At 37.3% G+C, this 19896-nt stretch overlaps 2 protein-coding genes across 2 annotated transcripts; one reads left to right on the forward strand and one right to left on the reverse strand.

Moving 5' to 3' along the window:
• Positions 1 to 271: 271 nt before the first annotated feature.
• Positions 272 to 6739, reverse strand: LOC141834520 (nucleobase-ascorbate transporter 1-like). Its single transcript, XM_074721841.1, has 14 exons — positions 6667 to 6739; positions 2898 to 2995; positions 2616 to 2792; positions 2429 to 2529; positions 2268 to 2343; positions 2118 to 2177; positions 1844 to 2031; positions 1681 to 1777; positions 1523 to 1609; positions 1346 to 1404; positions 1106 to 1197; positions 962 to 1039; positions 729 to 889; positions 272 to 361 (listed from the first exon to the last, which is right to left on the reverse strand). Exons 1-14 carry the CDS (start codon positions 6716 to 6718, stop codon positions 272 to 274), a joined length of 1416 nt encoding a protein of 471 aa, XP_074577942.1. The 5' UTR covers positions 6719 to 6739.
• A 5697-nt stretch (positions 6740 to 12436) lies between these two features.
• LOC141835220 (mitogen-activated protein kinase kinase kinase NPK1-like) lies at positions 12437 to 18773 on the forward strand. Its single transcript, XM_074722650.1, has 17 exons — positions 12437 to 12742; positions 12836 to 12877; positions 13014 to 13079; positions 13179 to 13289; positions 13370 to 13450; positions 13571 to 13648; positions 14513 to 14595; positions 16099 to 16180; positions 16278 to 16378; positions 16875 to 16914; positions 17035 to 17094; positions 17180 to 17229; positions 17261 to 17447; positions 17555 to 17779; positions 17888 to 18222; positions 18299 to 18360; positions 18448 to 18773. Exons 1-17 carry the CDS (start codon positions 12437 to 12439, stop codon positions 18549 to 18551), a joined length of 2013 nt encoding a protein of 670 aa, XP_074578751.1. The 3' UTR covers positions 18552 to 18773.
• Positions 18774 to 19896: the final 1123 nt, after the last annotated feature.

A 19896-nucleotide genomic window follows, 5' to 3' on the forward strand; every position in this document is an offset into this window, starting at 1 on the left:
CTGAATTAATCAGTTGTGAATACTTCAAAAGACAATCATGTGGGGGTTTTTTTACATACTCATCGGCAAGTTGATGAATGAGGATTTATCGAAATTCATATATACAAAGAAAAGTATAACAATACTATCTGTATAAATTTAAACTAGAATGTTATAAGCAATCGACAAACTATCTTTTTGCAATGTTTCCAGGTGCAGATGATGAACATTTAGTAACCAAAACTATTGAACTAGCACAATCGTTTGACAGAAATCATAACAAAGAATGACACTATCTGTCGGTGTTAAACGATATGATCACCGATTGCTTGTTATAGTCCCTACGGGCTCCAGAAGCTTGGGGATGAAGCAAAAAATGAGGCTATGAAAAATGCATTGCTAACATTAACAGTATGAAAATTGCATTCCAAATGCTGAATTAATCAGTTGTGAATACTTCGAAAGACAATCATGTAGGGTTTTTTTACATACTCATCGGCAAGTTGATGAATGAGGATTTATCGAAATTCATATATACGAAGAAAAGTATAACAATACTCTCTGTACAAATTTAAACTAGAATGCTATGAGCAATTGACAAACTATCTTTTTGCAATGTTTCTAGGTGCCTAGTCAAAATGTGAATTTTACTTGCAAATTGTAGAGAGCCAAGAGCAGTTTGTTCGTTCGTTTAGAATTTAACTTGCTAATTTTCTAGTTATTTCAAAATGCTTCAAGAGATTACTAACCCATCCGGCGTGTGTATTTACAGGTGCATGGCCAGAAGAAACCAGGGTATCATTGAAATACTGTGGAACAGATATTCCGAGGAAAAGTGAGAGACCGGTGATGATGAGGTTTCTCATGGAGTTCATATTCGTGAACTGAAGGAAAGAAATTCCAACAGAAGCTACAGAAATACCAAAACAAATTAGAACTGTGGACGATATGAACTAAAAGTTCTCGGAAATCAAAGTCATACCGACGAGGCCAAAAAGGACACAGTAGATCGCTGCAAATATAGGAAATGGAATCGATGCAAACACAGCTCCAAATTTCCCTGAATCAATGGACAATCATATCAACAGATAGTTTTTAATTCTCGAGTGAGCACAGGAACTCCTACCTAAGGTGGAAAAGAATATCATGAATCCAGCTGATATCTGAACGACCCTACGACTACCGACTCTAGTGAGTCCGAGAAGCCCAACATTCTCCCTGCAATTTCACTCCATGTAAGGTCATGAATATATGATATACGAATATATAATGTTTGCAAATGTTTTGAATAGCTATATATAGTATCCAAGGCATGTTTTTTGATCGGTATCAATGGATTTTTTAATGGTTAAAAGGAAAATCTTACACAGAAACGGTCGAGCCTGTCCCTGTTCCAAACAAACCGTCCAGCAGTACACCTATCCCCTGTTGTGAAGATTGAATGCTAAAAGACGAGCAGATACAGGATAAAGCTGCATATCTAGTACTCGAAGTTAAAAACAAGGTCATCAAACTATCGAAGTAGGCAAAGTTAATTAAAGACCTGCCAACCAATGCCTCGGCTCAATACATAGGCAGGAGGAGGAGTTGCAATCGCCAACCTCGATGCTGCTTTATATGCACCAGTTGACTACATTTTTAGGCAAAAGAAAGTTAAAACCTGTAAAAAAAATAAATACCGATAATGCATTCGATCACTACCTCTACAAGAGAAACCAATACAGCAGCCATCATAGCAACAGAATGGCCAGCATCAAAAGTTGGTGCACCCCATTGCAAAGGATATGGGAACCTGAACCTGGAAGTATCAATCGATCGATTAAAATTTAGAACCTATGTGAAGTGTGCAATTAGAAAACTTTACCAAGGAGCTGATGATATCAGATTCGCCCTATCAGTACGGCAGCTGAGTTGGGTTTTAAGAGGTCGATGGTTATATGCACCACCCGCCGTTAAAATGAGAGAGTATATCCAAATGATACAGACACAAATGAGAACTGGAAAGCGTTCAAAAATGGGAATGTCCCTGAATGGCCGATAGTGCTTTAAGTACTGCATATTATAAAATTGTGTCATTATAACAGAAGAGCTAAAGCAAAAAAGACAGCTAGCTTCAATGTCTGCGCGAAAGGAACTACCTGCGATAGTCCAATGAGTAACAAAAGCATCGGTATGCCTATTTCCACACAATTTCCTACCTAAAGACAAACAAATTGTTCGAGGTATCATGTTTTTTCCATCTTGATTTTCAAGTGTTAAAAAGAATTAGCACAAAAGAACTGACATACAGCAGGGAAACCTCGTTCAAAAAGCCCCAAGCCAACCAAACCAATTACGGGTGCCATTCCTAGAGGACTGAAAAACCTGTACAGATGAGGCAAATTAATTTAACTATGTGTTGAAAATTGTAAAAGGATGTTGTTATTTGATGATAGTTTAGAAAGATTACCTTGAAAAAATCCCCCAAACCTGACTATAGCCAAGAATAATTTGCAAACTGGAGGCAATGATTAGTGCTCCTTGAATAGCTCGCATGGTTTGCAAAAACCTCTGCAAATATTACACCATATTTGGTTGGACGGTTTTTGTGAAAGAGGGCAAAGAAGAAAGTGACTGCTTAAAGAGAATGAACTCACCTCATGTGGGTCTGGGATTCTCTGCAAAGATGAGTCCCTTATGATGTAAAGGATCGGTATCACATATGCAAAAGAACCACCAACAATAGTAGGCAGACGTGTCCCAAACAATGCTTGCAAAAGCGTGTTGATGCCGGATACAAACAATAATGTTTGTATGACTCGAACCTTTTCAGCCTATGTTAGACAACAAATGAGAAAATTGCCAGCAAAGAGGCATTAATGGATCTGCATAACCATTACGGTAATAAGAACTGATCAGCTGAAGCCACTTTAACTTACATCATTCCCACCCATTAGCGGAACAAGCGATGAAGGAATCATCACACTGGTGCCCAACATTAGAATGTAGTTCTGGAAGGCCAACAAAATGGTCTCAACTGCAGAAAAGATTGAAAGTTAAGCCGTCTATAAAGAATATACGTTATAACGGAAGTGAAAGATGCCAAATTTTTGCTGTAATTCTCATGAAAACTACAGTGACTACTATTTATATTGCAAATATGAACAATACAAGTAGTGGTAAACAATAGTGCAAACAAAGATAGTACAGCATGGTAATTTCAATGAACAATAGGCTTCATGTTTATGACTCGCAAGAAAACTTAAGGTTAAATATTACTTCATGTCTGCTTGATGGTATTTGAGCACAAGCTGGGAAATTCCTAGTGATTAATCTAAAGAAATTAATCAGTAGATATTACATATGTACAGATAAGAGGCAAATTTTTAATAGGAGACTAGTAGAAACAAATGGAGCAATATTATTCGATCAAAAAGACAGTAATTTCATCCATATATAGAACTTGAATATAATAATCATTAATACCCATGTGAAATTAAACTACAATCTAAAGCATATCCTCTAGCACACACACTATCTAACAAAATTAAAAATCATGATTTGATTTAAATTAAGTTAATTAGAAAGTTTAAATTGGAAGTTTTGAATTAGGAAGAAGTTTAAATTTCATAAGGTTTTAAAATTTGTAAGTTTTTGAAGTAGCCAAAACAGAAGTAGGGAATATATATTTTATTAGGATAAGTTATTTTATATATTAGTCATTTATCTAACAAGAAATTATGGAATAAGAAGAATAAGTATTTTTTTCATTCTAGATATAAGCCTATTTTTCAATTTTAATAAAATTCTTGTGAGCTTTCTTCTCTGTGTAAGAGTTCTAATTTCTTTGTTTGAGATAATTATTCCCATCTGCATCAATCCAATATAAATCCCGGGGAAGGGTTGGGTCTATTATACATAATCTTACCTTGCATTGCAAAAAACTGTTTCCACTACTTGACTCTAACCTGCTATGTTATAGAAATAAAATAGGGTGAATTATGTGTGCACACCATCTAGTATTGGCATTCGATTTCCATGCACACCCCTTTTATGTAAAAAATTCCAATTTACCATCATGTGGTTTATTTAGTTTGCAAAATGGACAGTGTGTGAACAAAGTCAATTAATTCTTTCAAATTTGTTTTTGAAATTCTTAACACCCCAACTCTTCTCAGATTGAAAATATAGTATGATTCTAAAATTTGTGAAGATAAAGTGAAAATTAAATTTTAGAAGGAATATAGTAAGTGATGGAGAAATCTACTGCTAAAGGAGTTAAAAGAGGAAAATTCTACAAGGAGAAAATCACTAAGACTCTGATATTTACTCCGAGGAAAAACAAAGGATGTTTAAAAAGGAAGCAAGCTCTAACGTCAAGAAAATACTGGAAGATAAAGAAATCGTGAACAAGGAAAAAAAGGACTGGTCCAGCCTAGGTTGTCATTGGAGCCGGCAAGTCCCTTGATCTCTTGGCAGCAGATCAGTCATCATAAGCCACAGCACATGCAATGCTGAGATCATCAAAGAAACATCCTTGTATTCTCTTCAAAACTTGAGAACAATAAGAATACTGAGTCTGTCATACGTGTGACAGAATAACAAACTTTGCCTGACCTTAAACACCCAAGAGAAACCAGAGAATAGAGTAAGGAATGGCTGGTAAAAGGAACAAGAAACACCACAACCAACTAAAATACCAGCTGGCGTAAAAGTTTAGAAAGAGAGAATAGGCCAAATCTAGGTGTGAAACAGTAGCCACTCACACGCAATTGAAGAAATATTAATGCACAGAGACATGATTGTAGTCGTGCAAATCAGCAGATTAAGGTTTTTTTAGGAGCATTTATACTTAGTATTGTTATTATTCTTTGATGCATTATGCATGGTTGCCAGCCACCCTACCATGACAATAATCAAAGAAATATCCAATATCAGTAAAATTTAAGTTGAGGCTTGAATTCTATTTGTGTGAATCCCCATGAAATCATGAAAACATGTGAAGAACATCTACTATTTTTAATGTTGTTGCTCCAACAAAAATGGGATTAGGTGTTTGCACAAAATTTTTACAAGATTGTCGACAGTGACAGCATCTTCAGTCTCCAGGCTAGAGCAAGAATCTGCTGATAATCTACAAATTAGATATACCCTAGTGTTTTAAAACTGAAGGAGTAACTTATGTAATAAAGCATAAATTGAACCATTTATCGCCATAACTGTCTGTAAAAAAAAATTCTTGGAAATAAGCAAATTCCATCAATTGCTAGTTTATTCTAACCTTCCTACAATCATATTATCTTCCTAGTCAAAATTTTCTCAATTGGTGATCTTTACAAATACCAACCCAATATCCTATCAAAAAAGACAACATAATGATCACTTTATGATAACTTCTCACTCATGTCTAAAAACATAAATTCTCAGAGGAAATATGATAATGTGCAGATTGGTGAATTGTTATGATGATCCAACTGGAGACAGAAGAAGAGAGATTTAGCGTCTCAGAATTAAACAGATGGCATATTGTAGCGACAATAATGAAATTTAGAAGGATTGAGATTTTGGTTTTACGGCATCGCGAGACAACATATACATTCCCATTGTCCACAGTTAACAGTCCTAGAATTGCAGTTCACTCTTGAAGACAGAAGGGTAAAAATTAAACATTGAGAAAATGGGTCAAATGAGTCAATCATTCGTAAAGAAAATACTCAAAGATCTCAAAAACAGCTACTATTATAAAGCTGATAGACTGTGATTCAGTGGTTCCATAAGCAGAGTTATTGCCAATCAGTTCCCAGTAGCAGGATTTAGGAACAAAGACAGTAAAACATGAAAAAGAAAAGTTCCATATAGTTAAATAGAATCTGTTGAGAATATCTTTGCTAATGCTTCAAAAATGATTCTGCAATGGCTAAGTTTCTTGGATAAAATCTGTATGAATGGATCATATAATTCTCAGTAACGAAGCAAAATAGATCAAGTTAAACACTAAAATATTTGCTCCTAAATAGGCAAAACTTGTTAAACTGCGACTGTTCATTTTCTAATGCCTGGTTACAAAGAACATAGTTGATGGAATCAAATCTATAGCCGTAAGCACATCCCAAAAAGGACAAGCTTGTTCTTTTGCCATGTGAGGCCAAGAAAGAAGCGGGAATTAAAAATTTTGAGATTTGCTTAAGTTTTAACTCTGGGCCAAATAAGAGCGGAACTAGTGCGCAATCTTATCACCAACAAAGGTGCCACTTGAGAGACCGACACTGAGAAAAGACAAAAATATCGGGCATCAGGCAGGCAACCGACCAAAGATCACACAAGACGATAAAAATAAAAATAAAAATCACATCTTTACGGTTTAGGGATGGAATTATTCAAATTCAAATCGTCATCAAGTTAACACCTTTCTATCCCCTCTATTGTAGGACCATGAACAGGAAAATAACAAAGCATTCGTCCCTACGATCCATTCTCCATATCGCAAGCGCCAGGACGGAAAGTAACAAGAAGGGGGGAAATCTCATTTCGTAACACAAAACAACAGTAAAGCAGCCTCATTTCCTTCGTTTCAGAAAGACCAAGACAACATTTAAGAAGTAGCATCCAAAAGAAGAAAAAGGAAAAGCAAATGCCTTTATCTTCGAGAAAAATGCGACCTTGAAGCAGGACATATTGAGAGGGCAACATTTTCAAAAGATCTCTTACCCCAAGGCGGATTGGAGTCGATACAGTACTCCAAGTCCTGGAGTTGCTCCATTGGAGGGTGGCTTATGTTCTCCATTCCACCCCCACCTTCCTCTTCCTCCTCCTCCTCCTCCTCCTGTCGCCGCCGCCGCCGCCACCACCACCACCACCAAGAGAGAGACAAAGAGGGAAAGAGATTCCGCGAAGAGTGAGAGCAAGAGAGAAGCAACAAAAGTGGAGGAGGGCGAGGAGAAGAGATGCCTCGCTCAGGGAGTGAAGCGAAGAGCGAAGTGAGAGAAAGCTCTCCGACAAGCCAACCCCCTTATTATTTATTATTTTATTTTATTTCATTCTATATTATTAAATTGTTTTTTTTCAAATAAAAAAACTGAAATAAACTCCGTGTCCCCTAACTACCCCTCATATCTACCACAATTACCGGAATTGCCCTCCGACAATTGACCAGTTATATCTTCACATAACGCCCGATATAATCCTCAAGATACGTACAATCCACCACAAAACCGCAAGAAATCTCATGAGATAAAAAATTGACGCCCAGGGGTAATACAGTCATTTAAATTATTATATTTACCCTCCTCTCTTTTCTTGCCAAGTAAACAAAAGGAAAGCGAGGAAAAGAAGGGGGCGCACGGAAAGAACAATCGCTAGTGATGGAACGCTCGAAGAGGAAGACGCATCTAATTCTCCTCATTCCTTGTTCATCACAGCTTCCCTTCGCTTTTTCTGCAAAGGCGGAATCCGACACTTCAGCGATTTTATACGATCGATTTTATGATCATTGATCCCACATGATTGATTTCATGACCATTCACACTTGACACTCCAGCGGTCCCACACGATCGATCTCACGATCATCTATAAGAAGGTAAATCAAGAAACTTCAATTGATCACGACAGAGAAGAATATTACTCGGCTTCATCAAGATTCATATCCTTGACCTGTTTTATAAATCTATTCCATTGTAACCAACTTAGTTATATCCTGAGAGAGTTTCCTTTCACTTCATCCAAGCACACGAAGACATCATTCTTCAAATATTTAAATATTAAATACATATCTATATTATTTTTAAAAATAAATATAATATTATTTTTCTTTTTAATATTTTTTATTTATCATACTGTATCATCTCCATTTTTTATAAAAATTTTATATTTTTTGATGATTGGAAAAATTAATAAAATGAAAATAAAAAAAGAAAAAAGGTATTTATTACTGTATCTTTCATCTTCGGCTGTGGTCAACAAAATCGGCTGCTCTGTTTCAGTCATTTCCTTCTCATTCATCAAATGTACTCTGTTTCAGTCCTTTCCTTCTCTCTCTCTCTCAATTATAAAAAAAGATTTTTTTTAAAATATCTTTTATTTCAAAATTATTGTAAGTAACTGTTACAGAGTATATAAGATATTCTGTAATTACCGACGTATTTTAAAATTTAATTTGCTTAAAATAAAATTTATATAATTATAATTAAATTCTAAAATTTTAAATATTATTATATTAAAATATTTTTTATCAACTTATTAAAACTTATTTAGATTTTATAAAAAAAATATTTTAAAATAATTAAAAAACTACTAAGTAACTACTATAATATTATAAAATATCAGATATTACATATAGTAATTATAGAAAAATTTCAGTTATAACTGCTATAATAATATTAAAAATAAACAAATAATATATATGTAAGATAAATGTCTAATAAAGATATTTATTAAATATGATTAATTTTAAAAAGACTAATGATAAATTCTATGAAAATTGCAGCATGAAAATACAATATGATACATTACATTGAATGAAGGTGTCATATTATATTTTCATGGTACATTTTCATGTAGTCTATCATTTTTCTTTTAGAAAGTTGGATTGTGAACATCAAATTATTTTGTATTTTATAAATTTATTTTAGTGGGGATAAAATTTTGAGTGTAATCGAACAATCATTTTCAAAATTAATAGAAAGAATTGGACTCCGAGACATAATTGAATTGATTATGACAGAATAGATTTACTGAAGTGGACAAGAACAATATTTTCATAATTAATTATAATTTTTTAATTTACTTTTTTTATAGATAGTTATATGATCAATCGCGTAAACGGTTCAGATGACAAATTTTACTTTTCAATGGAGAAATAAAAAGAATTGAACTATAAAAATTTATTTTATAAAAAAGAGAGCCAGAGGAAATAGTGGAGATGGTGAAAGGTACGAGGTCATAAATGATGATGCGAATTAGCAACAGTTAAAACAGTCCAAAACGCCAAGCTCACCGTCCAAGGCTTGCTGTTTCTGCCTCATCATGTCCCCCTTCCCTTTTTCTTTCTTTCCTCTTCTTCCTTCATAAATTGCCTGATCATTTCACTGCAGACTCCCCAAAAACACTGCTGCTCCAAACAATGGAACAACAACAACAATAACAATCTTCACTTCACTTGTTTTCAGCTCCACCATTCCCTCCATGGTAACAAAACTTCCACCCTCTCTTCTCTTCTTTTTCATAATGGAACAAAGAATAATCTCCGACACTTGATTCTTTTGAGTGGAGTTGGTGGTTTTAATATATTGTGGATAGGGTTAGAACTCACAGCCTAATCCCTCACTAAATCCACTCTTTAGCATAAGCATCTCTTTGTCATCCATTACCTCCTTTTCAGAACATGGAATAACTTGTTGGTATCTGATGCAAGCGATATAGATGGCGTGGCAGTCGTCGAAAGGAGAGTCAAGAATAAGACCGCGGTCAAAGTCAAGTTAAGGTGGCAACCCCAGTCAACATAGAGAGTAACTGGCGCCTCGAGTTCAATCCATACTAGAAATGTCGCCTGGGCCCCGCTTCGGCCCACTTCACCAAGCCCATTCAAACTGGATGACGATCTCGTATCGATCTCGGTCATACTTTTCTCGATTACATGCACCTCGACTCTACTAGTCTCGGCCTTCATCTCGGTCGCACTTGTCTCGACCATACTCACCTCGACTTTACTGGTCTTGGCCTTCATCTTGGCCACACCTGTCTCGATCATACTTGTCTCAGCCACACCTGTTTCGGCCATACTTATCTCGACTACATGCACCTCGGCTCTACTAGTCTCGGCCTTCATCTCGGCCATACTTGTCTCGCCCACACTGTATCGTGTATTGTCTCGGCATACTTGCATCTCGGCTCTACTAGTCTCGACCTTTATCTCGGCTACATCTGTCTCGGCCACACCTGTCTCGACCATGCTTGTCTCGGCTATATGCACTTCGGCTCTACTAGTCTCGGCCTTCATCTCAACCGCACTTGTCTCGGCCATACTCACCTCAGCTCTATTGGTCTCGGCCCTCATCTCAGCCGCACCTATCTCAGCCAACTCCATCTCAGCAGATCATGTCTCAACTCATCCCTACTCGGACATCTTTTGTATTTGTTTTTAGCCACTCCACCTCGTCCTACTTCATCGTGGGCCCTTACTATCCTGGGAAAGTTAACACGACACGTTATCACTCATGGAAGAAGGTATCCGCAGAGACTGCAGATCCTGTTCCCGCGTATACCCTTCTTTCTGTTGCTCCGGACAGAGGATGTACCAGATTATCAAGCCTGGTCCCCTCAGATGCCTCCTTTTCTGCACATACAACCAAAATAGAAGGAGGAAGCAGAAAGAATTTCCTTCCTTGGTAGGCAACTACAGGTAGAAGGAAGGAGGTCACCTGGCCATACGTGGAAAAACTCAAATCAGGTTATAAAAAGGACCTACTCATCACCATATTTGAGGTTCGATCCTTGAAACTCAGCGACCCCTACTACTTGCTTTCGTTCTCATTTTCATCCTCTTCACCTGAACCCTGACTTGAGCATCACAATGGCTTACCGGGACTCTCCAACACCAATTTAACCTCTCCTTTCAAGTGTGTTTCAGGTTCGACTCTGATTTTGCTCTTTGGTTTGACCTAGAGACTGTCCGCATCTAGTCCAGAGATTGTCCGCGCCGGCTAGTTCATTGACTGATTATTTGACCATCCGCGGTATTCAACCAGAACAGTATCAAATTGATTTTTGAAGTATAACAGTAAAGTTATTGAAACATGAAACAATTCAGGAACTTGGGAAGCAAAATCAAAATGCACGTGGGGTAGTCAAAGTGTTTTGTTTTTGTTTTTTTGTTTTGTTTTTTTGGGGAGTTTGTGTGTGTTCTGGTGAGTTGGTAATTAATGAAGAGAATCTGAGATGGGTCCTGGGGGTTAGTGTGGCATTAAGGGGCATGGCAGGTTGGGACCATTTTTCAGTGCTGGCTTTGCTCTGTGCTAGCTGCTGACTTCACAGTGGACTGTACAATTTACATGGACATGGTAAAACGAGACGCATTGCAGGGGATGTTTCTTACTGTACAGTTTTTTCAAACACAACTTACTTGTTTTTTGTTTTTGTTTGAGGCTTCATCTACAGACCATCTATGCTTGGGCTGTCCTGGACTATGTAGCCCAATCCAAATCCAAGCAGTGGACGGGCCGCAGCAGCTCCAAGTCTTGAACGAACCCTCTGTATGTGGCGAAGACGTAGTGGTATATCACTTCTCATTAGAACTGTTAAACGGGTTAATTCATGACGAAAGGGATCAACCTACTACTTTTAAGGCGTCATCATCGGTGGCATGGTCATCGTCATCATATCCAAGTCTTCAAGAACTACTTCGAGGCGCCTCCTTACTCGGTTGACTCATGTCTCCCGTAGTGCCGGAGACAATGCGATACATAGCTTAGTGACTAAGAACGCGAAGCAAGTGGTAGGCGGACATGTTGAAGTCGTCGAACACCTTCGGACTCTTCTCAGCAAAGTTTCGGCACTACGGGATGCACCTAGTGAGCACCACCATCATCTTGTTCTCGTTGGACATCGTCTTCTACAACCATAACATGTTCCAAAAGGATATCTTTAGCGTCATCTAGTGGATCTCCAAACTGATTACTATAAACTTGAGCAAAAGATGAAATTCGTCATCTAGTAGTCCCGTACGGTCGGTTCCATTATCATTTGTGAGGAAAGGTAAATTGAGAAACTACAGTTACTACTACGGAAAAGACATTACCTCAGTTTTATCGAAATTCAACTTTTATCTATTTCAATAAGTTTGTCATGCATTAACCACCATGAACTTTTCTGCAACTTTACTGCATCATAACTAACCACTATGAACTTGTTACTAGAAGAGGTGTATCACATTGCGCAGACATAAATACTTATTTTTTAATCCTCAAAAGTTATCAAATTTGACATTTAAGTCCATCTCAATTTTAATTTCTAGATTAAAAATAAAGACATCTCCTTTTAATGGTAACCATTAATTAATTAAGCATTTCATATTTGCGAAACTATGAGGGCCATTTAGAAAAAGAAGATGGGATACGGAGTAAAGTGGAAATTTCCCCCTTTTTTTTTTTTTTTGAAAAAAAAAACAAAATCGATCATCTAACGTAACGGCTCTGTGGGGGTAATTTGGTACATTGAGGCTCGAAGCTTTTGAAAAGGGCAAAAAGAGTGCAGAAGAGCGGAAGCCACCGCATCGTCCCTGGACTCCTCCATTGCCTCTCTGACCAACTCGACGATCTCGTCGGTTTTCCATCTCTCTATGCTCTCTTGCTCACTTCCAGGTCCTCCATTGCGAGAAAATTGTCCTCTTCGATCCGCGTTCCGTGCTCAGATGCGATCCGGACCACGCCCCTGAGATTCACAGTCGGAAGTATCCAGGTGGAGTGACGCGGGGCAGAAGACGACGATGCATGACGTCTTCGGATCTGTTCGCCGATCGCTCGTGTTCCGCCCTAATCCTGATGGAAACGCCGCAGGAGGAGTTGGCGGAATTGCGGAAAAGATTGGATCTTGCCTCAGGAAGTCGAGGATTGGACTGGGGCTAGGGTTCGGGGGGTTTGCCCCCAAACTCCCTCCGCCTCCTTCCCCTGAGGAGAAGGATAACGCAGCCTCGATCCGGTGGAGAAAGGGAGAACTCATTGGCTGCGGCGCTTTCGGTCACGTCTATATGGGTATGAATCTCGATTCCGGAGAGTTGCTTGCCGTGAAGCAGGTGAAGTTTATTTTCTCGTGTATCTTCTGCGCTTGGATTTCTCTTTGAATTCCTCTGGTCATTTTTCCTGACAGTGGACCTTTTTATTTGCAGGTTTTGATTGGGAAGAACGGTGCTTCCAAGGAAAAAGCGCAGGTTGGAATCCCTTCTCCATGTGTACTATCAATGACAATGCCTTTTTTCCTGTTATATTCTATCTCCGTCATGAATATGAGAGAGAATTTTGGTCTATATTTCCTTGATTTGTGTTTGGTTATGAACCTATTGGTAGGCTCATATAAGGGAACTTGAGGAAGAAGTAAAGCTTCTAAAGAACCTTTCCCATCCAAATATCGTAGTGAGTGCTTCTATCGTGTGCCGTGTACTGCTCAACTTTGTGAGATTGTTGTTCTTAATTTGTTAACTAAAAACACCCTTTTTGATTCTAAAATGACAGCGATATTTGGGAACAACCAGAGAGGATGACACTTTAAATATTTTTCTAGAGTTTGTCCCAGGTGGATCCATTTCATCTTTACTCGGGAAGTTTGGATCTTTTCCGGAGGCTGTATGTGGCTGCCTTCACTATTATGATTACTGGATAGTAAAATACCAAATCTTGCTAAAGTTATCTTTCCCCTGGGACAGGTTATAAGGATGTATACCAAGCAATTATTGCAGGGGCTTGAGTATCTTCATCGAAATGGAATCATGCACAGGGACATAAAGGTATGATATTTGATTTCCTTGGTCAGATTGAGGCTGAGGTATTTCCTTTGCAATTTCTGGTTTGATGTCTCATTATCTCTTCCCTTGCTCACTTGATTTTTTTTTTTTTTTTGAATTCAGGGGGCTAACATTCTTGTGGATAACAAGGGTTGCATCAAGCTGGCAGATTTTGGGGCATCTAAACAAGTTGCAAAGCTGGTACGAGAGAAAGATATGTAAACTTTTCCATAAATGCTTCCACAGACTTATCACCCTGCCAACAATGCTATGTTTATTTGTACTTTCACTTGACTAAATTAGTGGTCTGTTTCATCTTAGTTTTGCTCTAGTGGTCTTGTCTTGCCTGCATATTGTAGTCCTCTAGGTAAACCTCCATAAAATTTTTATTTTCCCTTTTCTCTTAAGATAGCTAGATTGAGAAGGTATTTGTTAATCCAATAATCTTAGTTAATCAATTGGGCTCCTCCATTTTAAGTTTATCTATATCTTCTTTAGTTCATTGTTTCTAAATTTTATAGTGCTGGTAGCGCTTAAACTTTTGAGTGTTTTTCTTTCCTTTGTTTTTTTTTATCTTCCTTTGAACATTAACTTATAAGGGACATACAAAATCAATGGTGTAGCAAGACGAACATTTCTATTTTAAGAATTGGTTTGTGCTAGCGAAATTTGTTTATGCATGAAAGAACTCTCTTAACTTATTACCATGATCTTGTCAAATGGTATGAAGCAGCCAATTCAGTGTTTTAACATTCTTATTGGAATAAAACGTCAAATGCTAGAGAAAATTTTCTCATGTGAGAGAAACTCTTCCAAGTTGATCACACCATTATCAAGCCATGTTTATCCCAACTATTTGTGGTTGGTTCTCCATTAAGCTGTTTGCTAGGTTATTCCATGCTCATAGGGTTTGAAACTTCTTATGAGTTATCAATGTGATTTTGTTTGGTTTCTATGAGTGCAGCTAAATCATTGCTTTATGAGAATTATTTGAACAATTGGTCTGTGCTAAAGAAATATGTTCATGCATATGGAACTCTCTAATTTATTGGCACAATTTCTCAGGCTACTATGAATGCAGCCAAGTCAATGAAGGGAACTCCATACTGGATGGCGCCAGAAGTAATTCTTCAAACTGGACATAGCTTGTAAGTTCGAACTTTTCATTTCCTGTGAAGCATCACATGCATGTTTAGTTCATTAGAATAATTACATGGGGATAAAAATGCATGCATGACCACCTTATCTTCTCTGTGTGAATGAGATTATCATGATTACTTTCCATTTTTTTTTTAGCCTATGAAACTTGTTATCTTTTACTTTGTTTTTATTTATCATAAATAATTCTTTGAATATATTCATGCAGTTTAGGAGGAAACAAACAATAATGCTGTTACAATAATAGTCAAAGTGATAATATATAGTAACATCATCATGTTGCTATATTACTGAAGGTTGAATCATGAAAGATTCACATTTATGCGCAGAAATAAGGTCTATCATTATGTCAAATATGTTTAACAAGCACATGCCATGAGGCGACCTATGTTTTGTTGCAAAACAAGATATTCATGGTAGCACTCAACAATTAGTGAAATGGAGGGAAATATTGAATTTTCTAACCCAACTTGGATAACTGAACCCAATATGATACTTAGTGTTGTTTCATATATCCATATTTGAGAACATCCTTTATTGAATAAGCATTTGAATCTCATGGTAAGAACTTGAACTTGTCAGATTAGGTGAAACTTGGTTATAGCACCATTACAAGTTGTCACATTGACTTCGATTGCATAGCCGGTGGTGTTGGAGGTTGGTGGCACGTGGGAGCTAGATGGTGGATGACATACCTAGGTGTTGAGTGTGTGAGACAGCAGCAACCTTGCTTATGAACTTTTTGACAAATGGATCAAGGAGGGCTCATAGTGAGATCAAGAGAAATGGGCTTCAGGTTGGTGTTAGATGAGTAATTGTGAGGGGAGGGAGCTTCGTGCAGTCGCAAGAAAGGAGAGGGGAAGAGGGGTTTTTAATACCCTAAAAAAGAACCCCTACTTAACTTGATCCAGTCTTAATCAGACTGGTTCAAGATCAGTTCAGTCTTGTCCTAACCAAATTGTGTTTGATTCAATGCCACTTCAAGCCCATTGCAACCTGAAATCATTCTTCTTTTAGCATAACCACAATTGGTCCACATAACCACAATTGATCCCCCAATCTAATCCAAAAGCCCTAAAACAACCTTTTAGCATTCCACTTCAGTCATATACCCCTCAATTACACCAATTTACCCCCAAATAATCCCATAAATCATAATTAACCCATTTGAAATTAATTAACCCTTGAAATATAGCAGAAAAAGGAGTCACCAATCACATAATGAAAAATGCAACAACTTTAATTTCTGATAGTTTATTCACCAAGCAATAGTGAAAGAAAATCATGGGGTTTAGTTTATGGACCGTCCTGCAGTTTTTGATATGTACATTCTGTTTATTGAGATATAGCGATTGCAAATTTGCATTCTTCTTGTTGGTCCCTTAGCTAGTTAGTCAAATATGAGATTATTGATTTGTTGCCTTTTACCTTGTGATTATATTTTATTTGGTACAATGGTTTGACAATTTCTGAAAGATAGTTAACTGCCTCAGTTCAGCTGATATATGGAGTGTTGGTTGCACCATTATAGAGATGGCTACAGGCAAGCCTCCTTGGAGTCAGCAATATCAGGAGGTAAGCTTTTATCCTTTTCTGTCTGAATTTTAGTATCACATAACAATCAATTATATTTCTTCTGCTGCTCACTGTTCGCTGTTGGCATATGATCAAGGTTGCTGCTCTTTTTCACATTGGGACAACAAAATCTCATCCTCCTATACCTGAACATCTTTCTTCAGATTCAAAAGATTTTCTCTTGAAATGCTTACAGAAGTATGTTTTTTATTCACAGTTTAACTTTTTTGATTCATGATTATCTTTTTGGTGGATGCCTTTAGATGCATGTTTGCATATAGAGATGAACTGCTGTTGCATGTTGGATATTTCACAAATAAAGTTAATTTCTTCTGAATTGTAAATTTGCCTAGTAATTCGATTGCCAATTTGGGCTGTTATTCAAGACAACAACTTTCATTCTCCTGGTAATTACCTATTTACGTGCAAAAAATTTACTATATTGGGTATTTCTTTAACAGAAAAAGGGCATTAGAAATGTTTGAATAAATTGAATGTGTATGTAATTTGACAACCATTTATTTTCTACACTGGATCTCTTATCAATAATCATTTTGAGCAAATATTTACTTGTTAATGATAAGGACTTCTTCACAGGAATCCTAGCTACTTTGTATTTTAGCAAAAACTTCCTTACATTGTTTCATTTTCTTCTGCCCTTGTCAAACTTCTTGGGCTAACATTTTATTGGCAGGGAACCAAATTTAAGATCTACTGCCTCTGATTTGCTCCAGGTACATCCAAGCACCATGTGTTGTTCGCTATCTTGATTTTTTCATGAATAATCTCTAATTAAATGCTAGAACAAAAGTTTTTATCACTCCATCTCTCATTGTTATTGGATTGCTATGCAGCATCCATTTGTTACCAATGAATTCCAAGATCTACATCCAACACACCACTTAGAAGTTGTGGTTAGTTCAATTGATAGGCAGCAAAACAATTTTTAGTTCATTTCCTTGTATTGTTTCTTTCTTGTCTGACATTTTTCTCTTCCAGGAACCTTCTAAAGACGTAGCCCTTTCATCCAAGTCGTACACAAAAATCATGTAAGCTTTGAAATTTAGTGATATCTCATAGGTTTTATCTCTTGATCTCAACATTTACTTTGGAGAGGTCGTTGTGCAGCAATAGTGACGATGGCAGAGCAGACAACAACGAAAGTAATTCTGGAAACTTTGCTAATGTCAGGCCTATATGGGAATTAAGTAACAATAGCTCTATGTGCCGGCTGGATGACACATATGATTTTCCAAATGTTGGATCAGTAAGTTGCATCAAGGGTCATGTTAGAATTGTTTTCAATTGCTTGCATATAAGTAGGACCTAATGGTTTGGCATTGATTGATAACCTTGAATTCTTGATTTCTCTAGAGTTTCAACCCAATGTGTGAGCCCCTTGATGAATGGCCTCGACACAAGTTTGACATGGCACCGGAACCAAGTAGAGAAAATTTGGTTGACTCTCATAAATCTCATATTGATGATGGTTCACGCACAATAGGAGAGGAACACAATTTCACATTCTCCGAGCCAGTGGCAGATGATGATGAAGAAGAAGCTACTGAATCAAAAATTAGAGCCTTTCTAGATGAGAAGGTAGGCTCTGAGCTTCCTATTCCTCTTGCATTCTTTTAACCATCTTTTGGAAACAGCTTGAATTGAATTCGAGGTCGGTAACTAAAAGCTTATATTTTGTAATAACAGGCCCTTGATCTGAAGAAGCTGCAGACGCCACTCTACGAGGAGTTCTACAATAGTCTGAACAACAAAAATAGACCTTGTCCCAAGAATAAATGTGAGGAAAACATAACTAAAATTCAAATCTTACCGCCTAAGATCAAGATGTCACCCAACAAGGTAACAATTAGGACAGCTCCTGTGCCTGCTGACATGGCAAATAGGGTCAGTCCTGGAAATTGCAGCCGGCGAGAATCAAGGAGTGATGAAGAGGATGATCGAGTTCTGAGAGAGATTTCACCCCAACTAAATGAATGGGAAGGACTTTTTCAAGATGCTAAACAAGAATCAATGTGCCCGAGGTTCGTTGTCAAAGAATAGATCCAACTCTTTTCTTCCTCCTTATTAATTTCTAAAATGTATATGCATGTCCTGCAGTTTTTCAGAAAGGCAGAAAAAGTGGAAAGAAGAGCTGGATCAAGAACTTGCTAGGGAAAGAGGTACTTTATAAAATCTCAAATATGAGATTTTAACTAATTTGACATCGTAAACTAAATGCACACCCCTCTTGGCCCCTCTCCACGCAGAGATGTTCAGGCAACAAGCCACACAAGGGAAGACATCTTCTCCAACCGATGGATGGTTTGCTCGAAAGAAAGATCGAATTCGAGCTACTTCTTCAGGCAAATGAAAGCTCATACATAATTCGTCCAAGCATGATTCAGTTTTCAATTCCAATCTAGAAAGTCAGTGATACATGTTTCGGCAGCTGCTGATCTTGTTTGCTTGAACTATCAAATTACCTGCAAGAAAAGAAAGAGCTCAAGGCGATTGAATCCTTTTTTGGTGGAGACTATACTCTCATCTATGGTTGGATTTACGAATCATTAGGCTACAAGTAGAAGGCACATTGCACGAGCTTGTTGTCGAATTTAGTAGTCAGAGTTCAGAATGATTTTCTAGATTGTTCATCTTTATTTTTCAGTGTTTGATACAATGTAAAATAAAGGCCAAAAGCTTGAAACATACTCCATTTATTGACATACAATTGTTATGTATCAATTTAGTTCAAACACTCCAGAGCCATATAACATTGTTGATTGTCAATCAACTATCTTGCCCTTAGGACATAGTTGAGTTGGTTATTGTAGGACATACTTGTTGAAGTAGATAAGAGTTGAATCTCAACGTAACTGAGGCAACGTCCTCCCCTGTAGTGGTCAATTATAATTTTTCAATTTACCTCTTCACAGATGATTATGAGATTAATTGTGCGAAATCGTTAAGATGACGAATTTCTCTTTTATTAAAATCAATCAACTATGTCAACTTCACCTTTGAACAGAAATTTTCCTCCAAATGGGGAACGCAATCAAAGGATGCTGGACATCTGGATTGGCCGCCGTATGCGTTTCCCGATTTACCCTAGTGGTCGGTGGGAAACTTCCGTGGGACCGGACCGACCACCCCCAGGGATTGAGTCCATGAGATTGACTGAGATTTATCATTTTTTTTTCTTTTTAAACTATAATAAAAAATATATTTGGTACCATCACAGAGTATGACATACCATCCACACTTTTATTTCCGACACACGAAGTAGAGTTTGTCCTGGTTATTGCTTTATCTTGAATCAGTTCTTTGATTGTGAACCATGCTAAATTTTAGTTTACGTTGAATGCAGATTGTGCATTATTGCCGGGAGCATATCTCCTATCGACGTGATAACGCATGTACCAATCTTAAAGAGGTTTGGCGGCCATCTCTTGTTGTCAGATCTATTTAGTTAAAGAGCATGCTAACCCTAGTCAACCTTTTAAACAAACAATAGGTCTGCAAAGTATATCAATGAGATGCTTACTTGAAACTAGATATTTGGGAGGTCGTATTTACGAAAATAAACATTTTCGTATGTTCAAAAAAGTAGCTCTGGGCATCCGATAGTTTCCTATCGGAGTCGTCTCAAGTCTCAACTCTTCCACATGTACAAGCCTCAGCAATGAGAGTCTCAGTCACATTGTATATATTTGGCTCCC

Source organism: Curcuma longa, chromosome 9 (genome assembly GCF_044706935.1).
Source record: "Curcuma longa cultivar G26 ecotype Majalengka, Jawa Barat chromosome 9, ITB_CL_G26_1.1, whole genome shotgun sequence".
Taxonomy (NCBI): Eukaryota; Viridiplantae; Streptophyta; class Magnoliopsida; order Zingiberales; family Zingiberaceae; genus Curcuma; species Curcuma longa.

Coding starts and splice junctions, on each gene's coding strand:
- LOC141835220 (XM_074722650.1), top strand. CDS start 12,437: ATGCATGACGTCTTCGGATCTGTTCGCCGATCGCTCGTGTTCCGCCCT. Junction 12,878..13,013: donor CTTCCAAGGAAAAAGCGCAG/GTTGGAATCCCT, acceptor ACCTATTGGTAG/GCTCATATAAGGGAACTTGA. Junction 16,915..17,034: donor CTGCCTCTGATTTGCTCCAG/GTACATCCAAGC, acceptor ATTGCTATGCAG/CATCCATTTGTTACCAATGA.
- LOC141834520 (XM_074721841.1), bottom strand. CDS start 6,718: ATGGAGCAACTCCAGGACTTGGAGTACTGTATCGACTCCAATCCGCCT. Junction 2,344..2,428: donor GTTTGGGGGATTTTTTCAAG/GTAATCTTTCTA, acceptor TCATCTGTACAG/GTTTTTCAGTCCTCTAGGAA. Junction 1,405..1,522: donor GCCGAGGCATTGGTTGGCAG/GTCTTTAATTAA, acceptor TCTTCACAACAG/GGGATAGGTGTACTGCTGGA.